Source organism: Kogia breviceps, chromosome 11, assembly GCF_026419965.1.
Source record: "Kogia breviceps isolate mKogBre1 chromosome 11, mKogBre1 haplotype 1, whole genome shotgun sequence".
Classification (NCBI taxonomy): domain Eukaryota; kingdom Metazoa; phylum Chordata; class Mammalia; order Artiodactyla; family Physeteridae; genus Kogia; species Kogia breviceps.
Genome location: NC_081320.1, coordinates 82,158,752 through 82,173,363, shown reverse-complemented (window position 1 = coordinate 82,173,363; position 14,612 = coordinate 82,158,752). Strand labels below are relative to the sequence as shown.

The following is a 14,612-nucleotide window of genomic DNA, read 5'->3' as shown; positions in this document are numbered from 1 at the left end:
CCAAAAACATTCTATGAATTTATACTCCCACCAGAATTATATGAGAGCATGTGTTTTTCCAATTTATTTGGACTTTGACATTATCAGTCTTTAATTTTTGTTGACCTGATGGGCAATGAAGGGAATCTCACTGTTATTTTGATTTGCATATTCCTGATTTCTTGTAGGGTTGAACAGTGGCTCATTTCTTTATCTTTCATATTTCTTCTTCAGTGAATTGCCTACTTACTTTATTCTAAAGAAATGTTTCATTTATTTTTGGGGATGTAGAGCCTTCCCATAACGACACACATTAATCCTCTGCTGTTGCAAATATTCAAGTTTGCTGTTAACAGATATTCAAAAGTACAGACATTCAAAATGGTGCATAGAAAAATCTAGGCGGGTTTACACTAAAATGTTAACAGTGGTTACATCTAAGTGATAGGATCATGAATATCTGACTTTTTTATACCTTTCTGTGTTGTCTGCTCTTTTCTCCTCTTGAACACTAAGCATGTATTAATTTCATGAGTAGAAAGTAAAAAAAAATAATAGAATGACTGATGGGGTAAAGGTGATGAAGGCTCTCAAAGCAATTCTAAAAGAGCATTTCCCAAGGTACTTTGATTATTGGCAGTATCAATGTATACTTAATTCTCCTAAGGCCAAAATTTGAAGGAAACAACAGTCACTTCTTGGATAATAAATCGATATAGAGATACAGGTAGTCTTATTATTTTATAGTTACCTCTTTAGCACCCAAGATTCTATCATTCTTTACCCACTGTATTTTATGGCCCAACCCTTTCTGAAGCATTGGCAATCAACAGTGAGGGGCCCTCAAACATTTTGGCTATAACAGAAGCTTCTGGACAGAAATGTGCCAAGTCTCTATTCAAGGACAAAATGTCTACTGAGCTACAAAGTCCCCTCAGCGACTCCACCAGTTATTAACAAATGCAAGGAATGTCCATGTTGATCAGAAAGAAGGAGGTGCGAGAAAGAAAGAATGGTTTGCCGGGGAACCACAGTTTAAGGAGCGTCAGAAAGACTACCACTGGCAGTGCCCCGGGAGGCGTGGCGAGCACTCAGTCCTCTCAGCAAGACGGGCTCAGCAGGAAACAGTGTCTGAGTTTGCCGGAGTTGAGAAACATCTCTCGAGATCACCTAAATTCAATCGTTCTACTTACATCTGACAAAATTAGTTTGGCTTTCCAGTGGCCAGGCGGCTGGGGATGGGAAGAGGGTGTAGGCTCGGGGGAAGGTCACACCAAGATGGAAATAACGGCCCTTTAGATGTTGGATGACTGAACTGTCATTCTGGATGGTACCTCAGAAGTGGATTAATGGGAGCCTGTGCTTGTGAGCAGCCTGGATGGCAGAAGGCCAGACCCCAGGGTGGGGGGAGTACACCCAGGAGGAGTTACCTCGGAAGACTGTGGGTAATCCACCAGCCCCAGCAATCACCCCGCCCTCAGGAGCGCTTCCACGCCGGCTGTAACAGAAATGATCCCACTTCCTGCTGGCGCAGAGTCTCTAGTTTGGAGCTGCTTCTCCGGCCCCGAGTCGTCCCTCGGGGGCACCCATGCAGCTGGGCTGACGCTGCCTCGTGCCTCACCAATAACCGTGGACACTACAGGACTCAAATGCAGTGGGTAGAAAGAAAGAGGAATAAAAGTCAGGGAAGATGAGGCCCCCCTGCCCCTCGCCTTTGCTTACTGGCTTACGTACATATCCTGAATTATGATGATTTATTACAAAGTGAGTGATTCTTGAGAAGACAGATTTAGCTTAAGGGCTGAATTCTTGAAATTAAGAGTGTCGATGCAGACTTTAGGACTTAACCATTTACATGAGGAAATTTATAAATCAGGAATTTTACAGAGCTTATAGGCCAAGGATAATTAAGGTTACAATATATCACACTATCACAGTAATCGTAAAGTGTCAGCATGCTTATATGTGTGTGACTCTGACTACGGAGCGAATATTCAGTGCAGTCATGGACACAAGAAGGCAAAGCCCCTGACCTTCAGGTTGGAAGGACCTGAGTGAGGACATGAGCGCTAGAGATGGGAAAAGAGACACATCTATCATGTCTTCCAAACTGAGCCGAGGACATCTGCAGCTACTGCCACCATCTCACTTTAGTACAAGGTGAAAACCAGATGTAAAAATAGAGGCGATATATCCAACTGTTCACACTGAGGCAAAACTGGACATAGCAGTCTGCAGAGGCACAGCGTAGAGCAGGCGATGGCCCCTGCTAGGGCAGGCTGTCTCCAGTGGACCATGTGCCAACTAACTAAAGAGGTTTCCATCATCCATGCCATTATGACTGGCAAATAAAAACTGGCTATATTTCGGTTGCACAGCAGGATTTTTTTTTGTTAAGGTGTAACATCGTAAGGGATGAGGAGGAGAAGAAAAGAGAGAAGGTTACAAACTGCCTGAGAGCAAGTAATACTCTCCTGACAGGAAAGGGAAGGAGCCCATTTGTTCAGAAGAAAATGCCTCCCTGGGAGTTCCTCACCTCACCAGGTGAATTAGCTCCTCTTTACCAGACTTATGAAGAAGCTGAACAGTTGTGTGCAGGACAGGCAAGAATTTTAATAATGAATGCTGGATGAGAGGAGAAAGACAGCATGAAAAAGCTGAGGGAGACTCTACACCCAGAAAATAACTACCCTTGTTTCCTGTGTCACCTCGGTTCCACTGGGGGGATGTTAAGCGCCTAGTCAGTAGATTCAGTGCAGCAATTAAGTGGAAGATTCTTGATCGGAAGAGTATCCCACTCATTAGTGAAGTGCCTTTTTGTTTTTGTTTGTTCTTTGTCTTCTCAATTGAGATATCATACACATACCCTAAAATTCACCCTTAAAAAAGTGCATAATTCAGTGCTTCTGAGTATATCTGCAAGGTTGTAATGATCACCACTATCTAATTCTAGGACATTTTCATCACCCCAAAGAGGAACCCTGTGTACATTAGCAGTCACTCCTCATTCTGTCCTCGCTCCAGCCTCTGCTGTCAATTTACTTTCTGTTTCGATAGATTTACCTACTCTGGATATTTCATATAAATGGAAGCATACGATATGTGCCTTTTATGTCCGACTTCTTTCACCTAGTATAATGTTTTGGATGTTCATCCATGCCGTATCATGTATCAGTATTCCTTTTTATGGCTGAATTACGTTCTATCATATGTATATACCACAATTTGCTTCTCAGTTTATCTGTTGATGAAACTTTGGTTTGTTTTCAATGTGGGGCTATTATGAATAATGCTGTGTGAACATTTGTGTATAAGGTTTTGTGTAACATGTTTTTTTAAATTTCTCTTGGCTATATACCTGGAAGTAGAAGTGCTGAGTCTGTTGTAACTCTAAATTTAACTTTTTGAAGCACTTCCAGAGCATTCTGCAAAGTGGCTACACCATCTTACATTCCTATCAGCAGTGTTTGAGGGTTCTGATTTCTCCACATCCTAGTCAACAGTATCTGTTTTTGATTATAGCCATTCTAGTGGGTGTGAAATGGTATCTCATTGTGTTTTGCCTTTAAAAAAAAAATCCAAGCCATCTGTATTCATAGTTTAAAAAGACAAAGCTTAAAGTGTAAATGCCCCATCCCTCTCCACTCCTATTTCTATGAGGCAAATACTTTAAATTCTTTTACTGGTTTCTTCTGATTTTATCTTCTATTTCTGGTAGTATGCTTGTACTGTTGTCTTTAAAAAAAATCTGTTTTAGATATTATCTCTTGAGTTCCAACAACGGAAGATGAGCATTTAATTCTCTTATTTTCCCCTATGTGCACACAAATACACACTCACTTTAGCTTTCCATTTTCACAGTATGATTATAATCTCTATTTTTGGTTAAATCAATAATTGGCACTTACATTGTTATGACTATGCATTCATAGCCATGTAGTGTACAAAATTTATATTTACTTAATCATACCTTTTCCCCTTAGACTCCAGATGACCTAGAGGAAAAGATTTGTTTTTTTTTTTCATTTCCTCAGTTTTCTACATATTAATGACTACTTCATCCTCAAATTCTACAAGAGCTAAAAATCTTTGTGCATATTCAAACACACTGGATATCTGAATATTCCACTATTTCTTTCTTTGTCCTTTTTTCTTTTTTGTTTCTGGGAGACGTTCCTTTCAGAGCCCGCCGTGCTCCTGCTCTAATCTGAACTAACTGGGCACGGGCTTCCTGCATAGCCATTGTCCTGGAACTTTCCTTCATCGTCACTGACTTCTCTCTTAAGTTGCATCACCTGTTTCCTGGATCTCACATCTTCCTGTCTTAGTTTTATCCCAGTTTACAATAGCATATCTTCCAGTAGCTTCTTTATTCCTCTACTCCTCCATTACCGTCTTGTTTTTGTTAAATATTTTCTAGTGTACCATTTTAATCGTCTTGTTTCTTTTAGGTGTTTTTTTTTTTTTTTTTTTTTGGTTCTTTTCTTAGTGATTGCACTGGTGATTCCAATGAACACCTTAATCTAGTTTAGATTAATACTAACTTAATTTCAATAGCATACAAAGTTGTTTATGGATGCTTTCATGCTACCACGGTAGAGCTGAGTAGTTGTAACAGAGCATGTATGCATATGGTCTGTAAAGCCTAAAACTTTACCATCTGGCCCTTTACAGAAAAAACTTGCTGCTCCTGGTCCAGCGTCCTGATCTTCCCGACCCCATTTTCTCTCTCCTGCCTCCAAGCATTAAGCAATCTGTTCTACCTGAACTCTCACTGTGTTTCACCTTTCCTGAAACCTAGAGATTAACTGCAAGTGCTAAGAAACCAAATGAAAGAGCACAAAACTGTATCAACAAAGTGTGAAAACCTCCTTGGTGCACATCGCTGTACTTAAGATGCTCAAAGTTATAATCCGTCATGATCTGTGAAATCCAGTCCTTCAACATGAAATTATTGAGGATTATTACTATTGATTCAAATCTGAACAGTTCCAAGGCTAGTTTCTCCATCATTTAATCCTATGCCCAAGCAGTGCATTTCTGCATGAGTGTTTCATGGTGGGCATGGGTGGTTTTACTCTGATCGGTATCCATTTCCCATCCTCTTATAAGAGTTCTTTGATTTTTATTTGACACTGGGGATGGGGACACGATGTGAGGCACAGCGTGAGTAGGGCGCTGCCAGGGACCACCACCTGGAGGGCACCTGTCTGAGCTCAAAGCCCACCAAAAGGCAAGCAGAGCTGACAGGGAGAGGGTGAGCAAGTGAGTCTTGATGACACGGTTTGGCTTCTGCATTCTGCCGTACCTTCGAACCTTCCACTTACGTGCACCAAATAAATGCCTTGTTCTGTGTAAGCCGTTTGAGTTGTGTTCCTGGTGCTTATGAGCAAAAGGAGTCGTGACTGACACAGACTTTGAAAGTAGCGGCTGAGCCACTTCTGGGCGGTCACAGAGGTCCAATAGCTTCATGAGGACCCTTCATTTTTTTTTTGTTTTTTTGTTTTTTAAAAAAATATATTTATTTAGTTTTGGCTGTGTCGGGTCTTCGTTTCTGTGCGTGGGCTTTCTCTAGTTGGCGGCGAGCGGGGGCCACTCTTCATCGCTGTGTGCGGGCCTCTCACTATCGCGGCCTCTCTCGTTGCGGAGCACAGGCTCCGGAAGCGCAGGCTCAGTAGTTGTGGCTCACGGGCCTAGTTGCTCTGCGGCATGTGGGATCTTCCCAGACCGGGGCTCGAACCCGTGTCCCCTGCATTGGCAGGCAGATTCTCAACCACTGCGCCACCAGGGAAGCCCGACCCTTCGTTTTATTTTTAGCAAAAGAAGAACAAACTCTTCTGCTTTAGTTCAGGACCTGGAATAGTTTTAGTCTAATGCAGGATTGACTTCAGAAGTAATAAGGAATCTCTCAAATTCAGGTTACTGTCCTTGACAAAACAGAAAAACTAATGGTTTCAGAAATAAGTAAATATGATGAGAATAACATCGCCAAGTATAGTTTATCAAATTCCTGATACAACACATTTTAAAAGGCACTCGGGGCTTCCCTGGTGGTGCAGTGGTTAAGAATCTGCCTGCCAATGCAGGGAACACGGGTTCGAGCCTGGGCCGGGAAGATCCCACATGTCATGGAGCAACTCAACCTGTGTGCCACAACTACTGAAGCCCACGCGCCTAGAGCGTGTGCTTCGCAACAAGAGAAGCCACCGCAGTGAGAAGCCTGTGCGCTGCAACGAAGAGTAGCCCCCGCTCGCCTCAACTAGGGTAAGCCTGCATGCAGCAGCGGAGACCCAATGCAGCCAAAATAAATAAATAAGTAAGTACGTAACTTACACACACACACACACACACACACAAAGGCAATCAGGATGTAATTTCATGTAATAGAAGCATTCCTTGCACTTATCTATTTCAATGCATATTCTTAACTAGAACTTCATCAGATGCCCTTAGGCTTCTTTTTTTGATAAATGACCCACATTTTAAAGTCTTTTCTAAGCAAAGAAATAAACAAACATATTTTATAAACAATAATATGTCAGTTTCTTATAGGTAAAAACCCTAAAATTTTTATTCTTCCTCAACTCTAATTTCTTGTCCTTGACGTTTACTTACTTTTCTAGTCTAGGCCATAAGCAAATAATTTTTATTTCCCCAGCTTTAGAGAAACCCTGAGCCTTTTTCTAACTTGTTTCCTTTTCATCCCTGCTCTGTAGCCGTGACTTGTCCACTTAACCTGCTTGTCCTTAACATAGCACCTCACATAAGTGTCTTAGTTTTGAACCTCCAGCTCTGTTACTTCCTTGCATTAGGCTCTAGAGCAAGTTTCTAAATCTGTAAAATGAGGATAATAATAGTACCTGCCTCATATGGTTGTTGTAAAGATTAAATGTGAGGTATGTGAAAGAGACACAGTAAGCACGTAGTAATGCTATTATTACTACAATATAATAACCAGTGGTCCTTGTGATTTCATTCCATACAAGAGGCTTGTAAGACCCGGCGATGTGTTTATTGTTTAAAATCTAGGCCCCATGAGGGCAGAGACTTTGTCTTGTTCATCACTATATATATGCACCTAATATATGACTGGCATATAATAGGTATTTAATAAATACTTATTTAATGAACGAACGAATGACTATAGGTAATATGGGTACAATTTTACTGATATTCCAATTTTATGGATGAGAAAGCTGACTCAGAGAGGTTAAGTGACTTGTATGAAGTCCTACAGTGGGTTAGAAAAGGCTAAGACACAGTTCTCCTGCCTGATGGTCCTCTTTCCCCATATTACCTCTAAGGGCCTCCACCGTGTGACCCAAAAATTCAGGTGCAGTATCTTAGTTACTAAATGAGGATTTTCAAGGGCCAAAAAGGACTCTGAAGTTGAAAAACCTACCGTGGTATCCACAGCCTTGACATTCTCCGTGGGAATGTGCTTTGGGACAGGTTCTGTCTGTGACAGCACCACACATCCTTTAGCACCTAAGGTGATGATTACAACCTGGCAGCCCCTGTCCATGAGCGCCAGTGCAGCCTTGCCAGCATCCGAGGGGCTGCTGACCTCAAGGCTGGTCAGAATCTCAGCCTGAAATACACACAAAAAGAAAAGAAAGTGTGGTGAGAATAAGTAACTGGGTCTGCTTCTAGATTAGCTCTGTTTTTCTAGGCGATGTCTCCCTTCTTTTTCATAACCGCCAATGCAGTGGGGAACTTTGGTAGGTACTGGCTCAGGAAAATAAATAAAACAATAATAACAACGACAACAAAAAAGCTGTAAAAGACATTCTTGGGACAACTGGGGAAATTTGAATGTGGCCTGAATATCAGATGACAGTATAGGATTACTGATAATTTTCCTCGGTGTGATAATGGTATTGTGGTTCCTCTTAGGAGATGCAAGCTGAAGTATTTAGGGGTGAGGGATCATGCCTGCAACTTTCAAATAATTCAGCCAAAAGAAAAATAAGTACACACAGGGGAGAGGGGAAGCCAGTGCAGCAAAACGTTAGCAGCTGTTTGGGTGGAGAGGATATGAGTATTCACTGTATTGCCCATTCAGCTTTTCCTTATTTGTGATGATTTTCATAATAAAGAGTTGGGAGGAACAAAGAGAGTTTTACAAAAGAAATAAGGGAAGTGGGGAGGGAGGAAAAGAAGAAAGGAAGGGGCCACTGCCAATGATTTTTGGTATAAATCATACCCATAAATTTCACACCTAAATTCTTTTACGCTTCTCTTGGGCCATAATGCCTTTTGCATATTACTAGTTTGCAGACCACTCATTTCTTTTGTTCGTTTCGCTTGAGCAAATGGAAGCAGAGTAGGAGAGGCTCTGATACACAGCAGAAAAAGCAATGTGCTGATGTTCAGAGACCTCCACTACTCACTAACGCTGGAAACTTCCCCAAGTCACATAAAGTCTGTAAAATGTAGGGCTTGGACAGGATCAGTAGTTTCCTCCTAGAATATAAAAAGTCCTCTGGATGAGGTAGGGGTGAGGGGCTGCAGCCCTGCTTCCTCATACCCCAGGTACCTGCCCAGCATCTCCAGGGAACCTTTATGGTTCTGGGATTGGCAGCTGAAAATTCACTGGACTAGATGAATTATATGATACTTTTTGACTTAGAAAGTTTATAACCAAATTTTGTCTTTTCTCTATTACGGTGTAATCATATACTATCTCTTCCTAAGAATGGGTATATCCCTTCCTGTGCTTGCCCTGAATGTGCCCAGACTAAGCCTTCTTGGTGCCTGCAAATCATCCCACAGTCTCTGCTCATTCTTGGTGTCCGTCTTCCCAGGAGCATGTGTTTCATGAACTTGACCATGTACCCCCCCAGCCCCCCTTACCATCTTCTCCGTAGACCCTTTCTTTCAGTCTGTGTGGGTTATACTGTGAGGCCACTTTCTTTTTTCTTTTTATAAGTTTTGCACTGATCTTCATTACTGGGATATTTGTGTTGAGCTGGATAGTTTATTTTCAGAAATATCGATTTCTTATGGTTTTAAAAAACGTTTTAAACAGCTATTCTTTAATGAAAAATCTTGAACATGAAAAATAATGCACAAACACTCATGTACCTACCACCCACCTTTAATACATTTTACTTTATTAAATTTTACTTTATTTGCTTCCAATATTTTTCTTTAAAGAAGTTAAATGATATCTTCCATATATATGATTTAGCACTGTACTTTTCACCTTAACATTTTAAAATTTGTGTTGATATATGTAGCTTTCTAAAAAAAACTGCACTGTATTCCATACTGCAGATATATGCTACAGTTTAAACAAAATCTGTTTCTCTTTTTCATGGACACTTTGGTATTTTCCATTTTCCCCTTTTACAAGCCTGTAATCCTTTTTCCTCTGGCTATTTAAAAATATTTTTATCTTTATTAAACCCCTTGATTTGATGCAGTTCCACTAAAACGTATGTTAGTAGAAAGTTATATTTATTTATCTTATGCGGTACTTTTAACACACTTCTGATCTCTTGAGGGCTCATGCCTTTTCTCAGTTCTAGAAAACACCTTGTCGTTTATCCTTTAACATAGCTTCTCTTCAGTTCCCTCCATTCTCTTTATTTTTGAATTTTATTTTTTTATACAGCAGGTTCTTATTAGTTATCATTTTATACATATTAGTGCATACATGTCAATCTCAATCTCCCAGTTCATCCCCCAACCGCGCCCCCTCCCCCCTGCCGCTTTCCCCCCTTGATGTCCATACGTTTGTTCTCTACATCTGTGCCTCTATTTCTACCCTGCAAACCGGTTCATCCGTACCATTTTTCTAGATTCCACATGTATGCGTTAATATATGGTATTTGTTTTTCTCTTTCTGACTTACTTCACTCTGTATGACAGTCTCTAGATCCAGACACGTCTCTACAAATGACCCAATTTCATTTCTTTTTATGGCTGAGTAGTATTCCATTGTATATATGTGCCACATCTTTTTTTTTTTTCTAACATCTTTATTGGAGTATAATTGCTTTACAATGGTGTGTTAGCCTCTGTTTTACAACAAAGTGAATCAGTTATACATATACATATGTTCCCATATCTCTTCCCTCTTGCATCTCCCTCCCTCCCACCCTCCCTGTCCCACCCCTCTAGGTGGTCACAAACCACCTGGCTGATCTCCCTGTGCCATGCGGCTGCTTCCCACTAGCTATCCACCCTACTTTTGGTAGTGTATATATGTCCATGCCACTCTCTCACTTCGTCACAGCTTACCCATCCCCCTCCCCATATCCTCAAGTCCATGCTCTAGTAGGTCTGTGTTTTATTCCCGTCCTACCACTAATCTCTTCATGACATTTTTTTTTCTTAGATTCCATATATATGTGTTAGCATACGGTATTTGTCTTTCCTCTTCTGACTTACTTCACTCTGTATAACAGACTCCAGGTCCATCCACCTCACTACAAATAACTCAGTTTCCTTTCTTTTTATAGCTGAGTAATATTCCATTGTATATATGTGCCACATCTTCTTTATCCATTCATCTGTTGATGGACACTTAGGTTGCTTCCATGTCCTGGCTATTGTAAATACAGCGGCAATGAACATTTTGGTACATGACTCTTTTTGAATTATGGTTTTCTCAGGGTATATGCCCAGTAGTGGGATTGCTGGGTCATATGGTACTTCTATTTGTAGTTTTTTTTTTTTTTAAATGAATTTCTCACATTATTATTATTTTTATTATTTTTTTAAAGAAGATGTTGGAGGTAGGAGTTAATTAACTAATTTATTTTTGCTGTGTTGGGTCTTCATTTCTGTGCGAGGGCTTTCTCTAGTTGTGGCAAGCGGGGGCCACTCTTCATCGCAGTGCGCGGGCCTCTCACTGTTGCGGCCTCTCTTGTTGCGGAGCACAGGCTCCAGACGCGCAGGCTCAGTAGTTGTGGCTCACGGCCCTAGTTGCTCCGTGGCATGTGGGATCCTCCCAGACCAGGGCTCGAACCCATGTCCCCTGCATTAGCAGGCAGATTCTCAACCACTGCGCCACCAGGGAAGCCCTATTTGTAGTTTTTAAAGGAACCTCCATACTGTTCTCCATAATGGCTGTATCAATTTACATTCCCACCAACAGTGCAAGAGTGTTCCCTTTTCTCCACACCCTCTCCAGCATTTATTGTTTCTAGATATTTTGCTGATGGCCATTCTGACGGGTGTGAGATGATATCTCATTGTAGTTTTGATTTGCATTTCTCTAATGATTAATGATGTTGAGCATTCTTTGATGTGTTTGTTGGCAATCTATATATCTTCTTTGGAGAAATGTCTATGTAGGTCTTCTGCCCATTTTTGGATTGGGTTGTTTGTTTTTTTGTTATTGAGCTGCATGAGTTGCTTGTAAATTTTGGAGATTAATCCTTTGTCAGTTGCTTCATTTGCAACTATTTTCTCCCATTCTGAGGGTTGTCTTTTGGTCTTGTTTATGGTAACCTTTGCTGTGCAAAAGCTTTTAAGTTTCATTAGGTCCCATTTGTTTATTTTTGTTTTTATTTCCATTTCTCTAGGAGATGGGTCAAAAAGGATCTTGCTGTGATTTATGTCGTAGAGTGTTCTGCCTATGTTTTCCTCTAAGAGTTTGATAGTGTCTGGCCTTACATTTAGGTCTTTAATCCATTTTGAGTTTATTTTTGTGTATGGTGTTAGGGAGTGTTCTAATTTCATACTTTTACATGTACCTGTCCAGTTTTCCCAGCACCACTTATTGAAGAGGATGTCTTTTCTCTACTGTATATTCTTTTTTTTTTTTTTTTTTTTTTTTTGTGGTACGCGGGCCTCTCACTGTTGTGGCCTCTCCCGTTGCGGAGCACAGGCTCCTGATGCGCAGGCTCAGCGGCCATGGCTCACGGGCCCAGCCGCTCCGCGGCACGTGGGATCTTCCCGGACCCGGGCACGAACCCGTGTCTCCTGCATCGGCAGGCGGATTCTCAACCACTGCGCCACCAGGGAAGCCCCTCTACTGTATATTCTTGCCTCCTTTATCAAAGATAAGGTGACCATATGTGTGTGGGTTTACCTCTGGGCTTTCTATCCTGTTCCATTGATCTATATTTCTGTTTGTAGTATAGTTTGAAGTCAGGGAGCCTGATTCCTCCAGCTCCATTTTTCGTTCTCAAGATTGCTTTGGCTATTTGGGGTCTTCTGTGTTTCCATACAAATTGTGAAATTTTTTGTTCTAGTTTTGTAAAAAATGCCAGTGGTAGTTTGATAGGGATTGCATTGAATCTGTAGATTGCTTTGGGTAGTAGAGTCATTTTCACAATGTCGATTCTTCCAATCCAAGAACATGGTATATCTCTCCATCTATTTGTATCATCTTTAATTTCTTTCATCAGTGTCTTATAATTTTCTGCATACAGGTCTTTTGTCTCCTTAGGTAGGTTTATTCCTAGATATTTTATTCTTTTTGTTGGAATGGTAAATGGGAGTGTTTTCTTAATTTCACTCTCAGATTTTTCATCATTAGTGTATAAGAATGCCAGAGATTTCTGTGCATTAATTTTGTATCCTGCTACTTTACCAAATTCATTGATTAGCTCTAGTAGTTTTCTGCTAGCATCCTTAGGATTCTCTATGTATAGTATCATGTCATCTGCAAACAGTGACAGCTTTACTTCTTCTTTTCCTATTTGGATTCCTTTTATTTCTTTTTCTTCTCTGATTGCTGTGGCTAGAATTCGAAAACTATGTTGAATAAGAGTGGTGAGAGGGCTTCCCTGGTGGCGCAGTGGTTGAGAATCCGCCTGCCAATGCAGGGGACACGGGTTCGTGCCCCGGTCTGGGAAGATCCCACATGCCATGGAGCAGATGGGCCCGTGAGCCATGGCCACTGAGCCTGTGCTTCCGGAGCCTGCGCTCTGCAATGGGAGAGGCCACAACAGTGTGAGGCCCGCATACCGAAAAAAAAAAAAAAAAAAAAAAAAGTGGTGAGAGTGGGCAACCTTGTCTTGTTCCTGATTTTAGTGGAAATGGTTTCAGTTTTTCACCATTGAGGACGATGTTGGCTGTGGGTTTGTCATATATGGCCTTTATTATGTTGAGGAAAGTTCCCTCTGTGCCTACTTTCTGCAGGGTTTTTATCATAAATGGGTGTTGAATTTTGTCAAAAGCTTTCTCTGCATCTATTGAGATGATCATATGGTTTTTCTCCTTCAGTTTGTTGATATGGAGTATCACACTGATTGATTTGCATATATTGAAGAATCCTTGCATCCCTGGAATAAACCCCACTTGATCATGGTGTATGATCCTTTTAATGTGCTGTTGGATTCTGTTTGCTAGTATTTTGTTGAGGATTTTTACATCTATGTTCATCAGTGATATTGGCCTGTAGTTTTCTTTCTTTGTGACGTCTTTGGTTTTGGTATCAGGGTGATGGTGGCCTCATAGAATGAGTTTGGGAGTGTTCCTCCCTCTGCTATCTTTTGGAAGAGTTTGAGAAGGATAGGTGTTAGCTCTTCTCTAAGTGTTTGATAGAATAGCCTGTGAAGCCATCTGGCCCTGGGCTTTTGTTTGTTGGAAGATTTAAAATCACAGTCTCAATTTCAGTGCTTGTGATTGGTCTGTTCATATTTTCTATTTCTTCCTGGTTCAGTCTCGGTACGTTGTGCATTTCTAAGAATTTGTCCATTTCTTCCAGATTGTCCATTTTAATGGCATACAGTTGCTTGTAGTAATCTCTAATAATTTGTATTTCTGCAGTGTCCATTGTTACTTCTCCTTTTTCATTTCTATTTGAGTCTTCTCCCTTTTTTTCTTGATGAGTCTGGCTAATGGTTTATCAATTTTGTTTATCTTCTCAAAGAACCAGCTTTTAGTTTTATTGATCTTTGCTATCGTTTCCTTCATTTCTTTTTCATTTATTTCTGATCTGATCTTTATGACTTCTTTCCTTCTGCTAAATTTGGGGGGGGGGTTTGTTCTTCTTTCTCTAATTGCTTTAGGTGCAAGGTTAGGTTGTTTATTCAAGATGTTTCCTGTTTCTTAAGGTAGGATTGTATTGCTAAAAACTTCCCTCTTAGAACTGCTTTTGCTGCATCCCATAGGTTTTGGGTCGTCGTGTCTCCATTGTCATTTGTTTCTAAGTATTTTTTTATTTCCTCTTTGATTTCTTCAGTGATCACTTCATTATTAAGTAGTGTATTGTTTAGCCTCCATGTGTTTGTATTTTTTACAGATCTTTTCCTGTAATTGATATCTAGTCTCATAGCGTTGTGGTCGGAAAAGATACTTGACACGATTTCAATTTTCTTAAATTTACCAAGGCTAGATTTGTGACCCAAGATATAATCTATCCTGGAGAATGTTCCATGAGCACTTGAGAAAAATGTGTATTCTGTTGTTTTTGGATGGAATGTCCTATAAATATCAATTAAGTCCATCTTGTTTAATGTATTATGTAAAACTTGTGTTTCCTTATTTATTTTCATTTTGGATTATCTGTCCATTGGTGAAAGTGGGGTGTTAAAGTCCCCTACTATGATTGTGTTACTGTCGATTTCCCATTTTATGACTGTTAGTATTTGCCTTATGTATTGAGGTGCTCCTATGTTGGGTGCATAAATATTTACAATTGTTATATCTTCTTCATGGATCGAACCCTT

At 40.5% G+C, this 14,612-nt stretch overlaps 2 protein-coding genes across 10 annotated transcripts in view; one reads left to right on the top strand and one right to left on the bottom strand.

Moving 5' to 3' along the window:
- The window catches only part of BABAM2 (BRISC and BRCA1 A complex member 2), a 512,794-nt gene that overhangs the window by 25,505 nt on the left and 472,677 nt on the right, over positions 1-14,612 (top strand). The gene's annotated exons all lie outside the window — the stretch shown is intronic.
- The window catches only part of RBKS (ribokinase), a 90,638-nt gene that overhangs the window by 24,107 nt on the left and 51,919 nt on the right, over positions 1-14,612 (bottom strand). For 7 of the 8 annotated variants that reach the window (XR_010835598.1, XR_010835597.1, XM_059079507.2 and 4 more), the window contains one exon: positions 7,382-7,570. Coding sequence is in view for 6 of the 8 variants with exons in the window: in XM_059079507.2 (XP_058935490.1) it covers positions 7,382-7,570 (189 nt within the window). In the remaining 2 variants the exon portion in view is untranslated. Of the gene's footprint in view, positions 1-1,497; positions 1,624-7,381; positions 7,571-14,612 lie in introns of those variants that run through there. The other variant, XM_067007886.1, reaches the window with a different exon arrangement.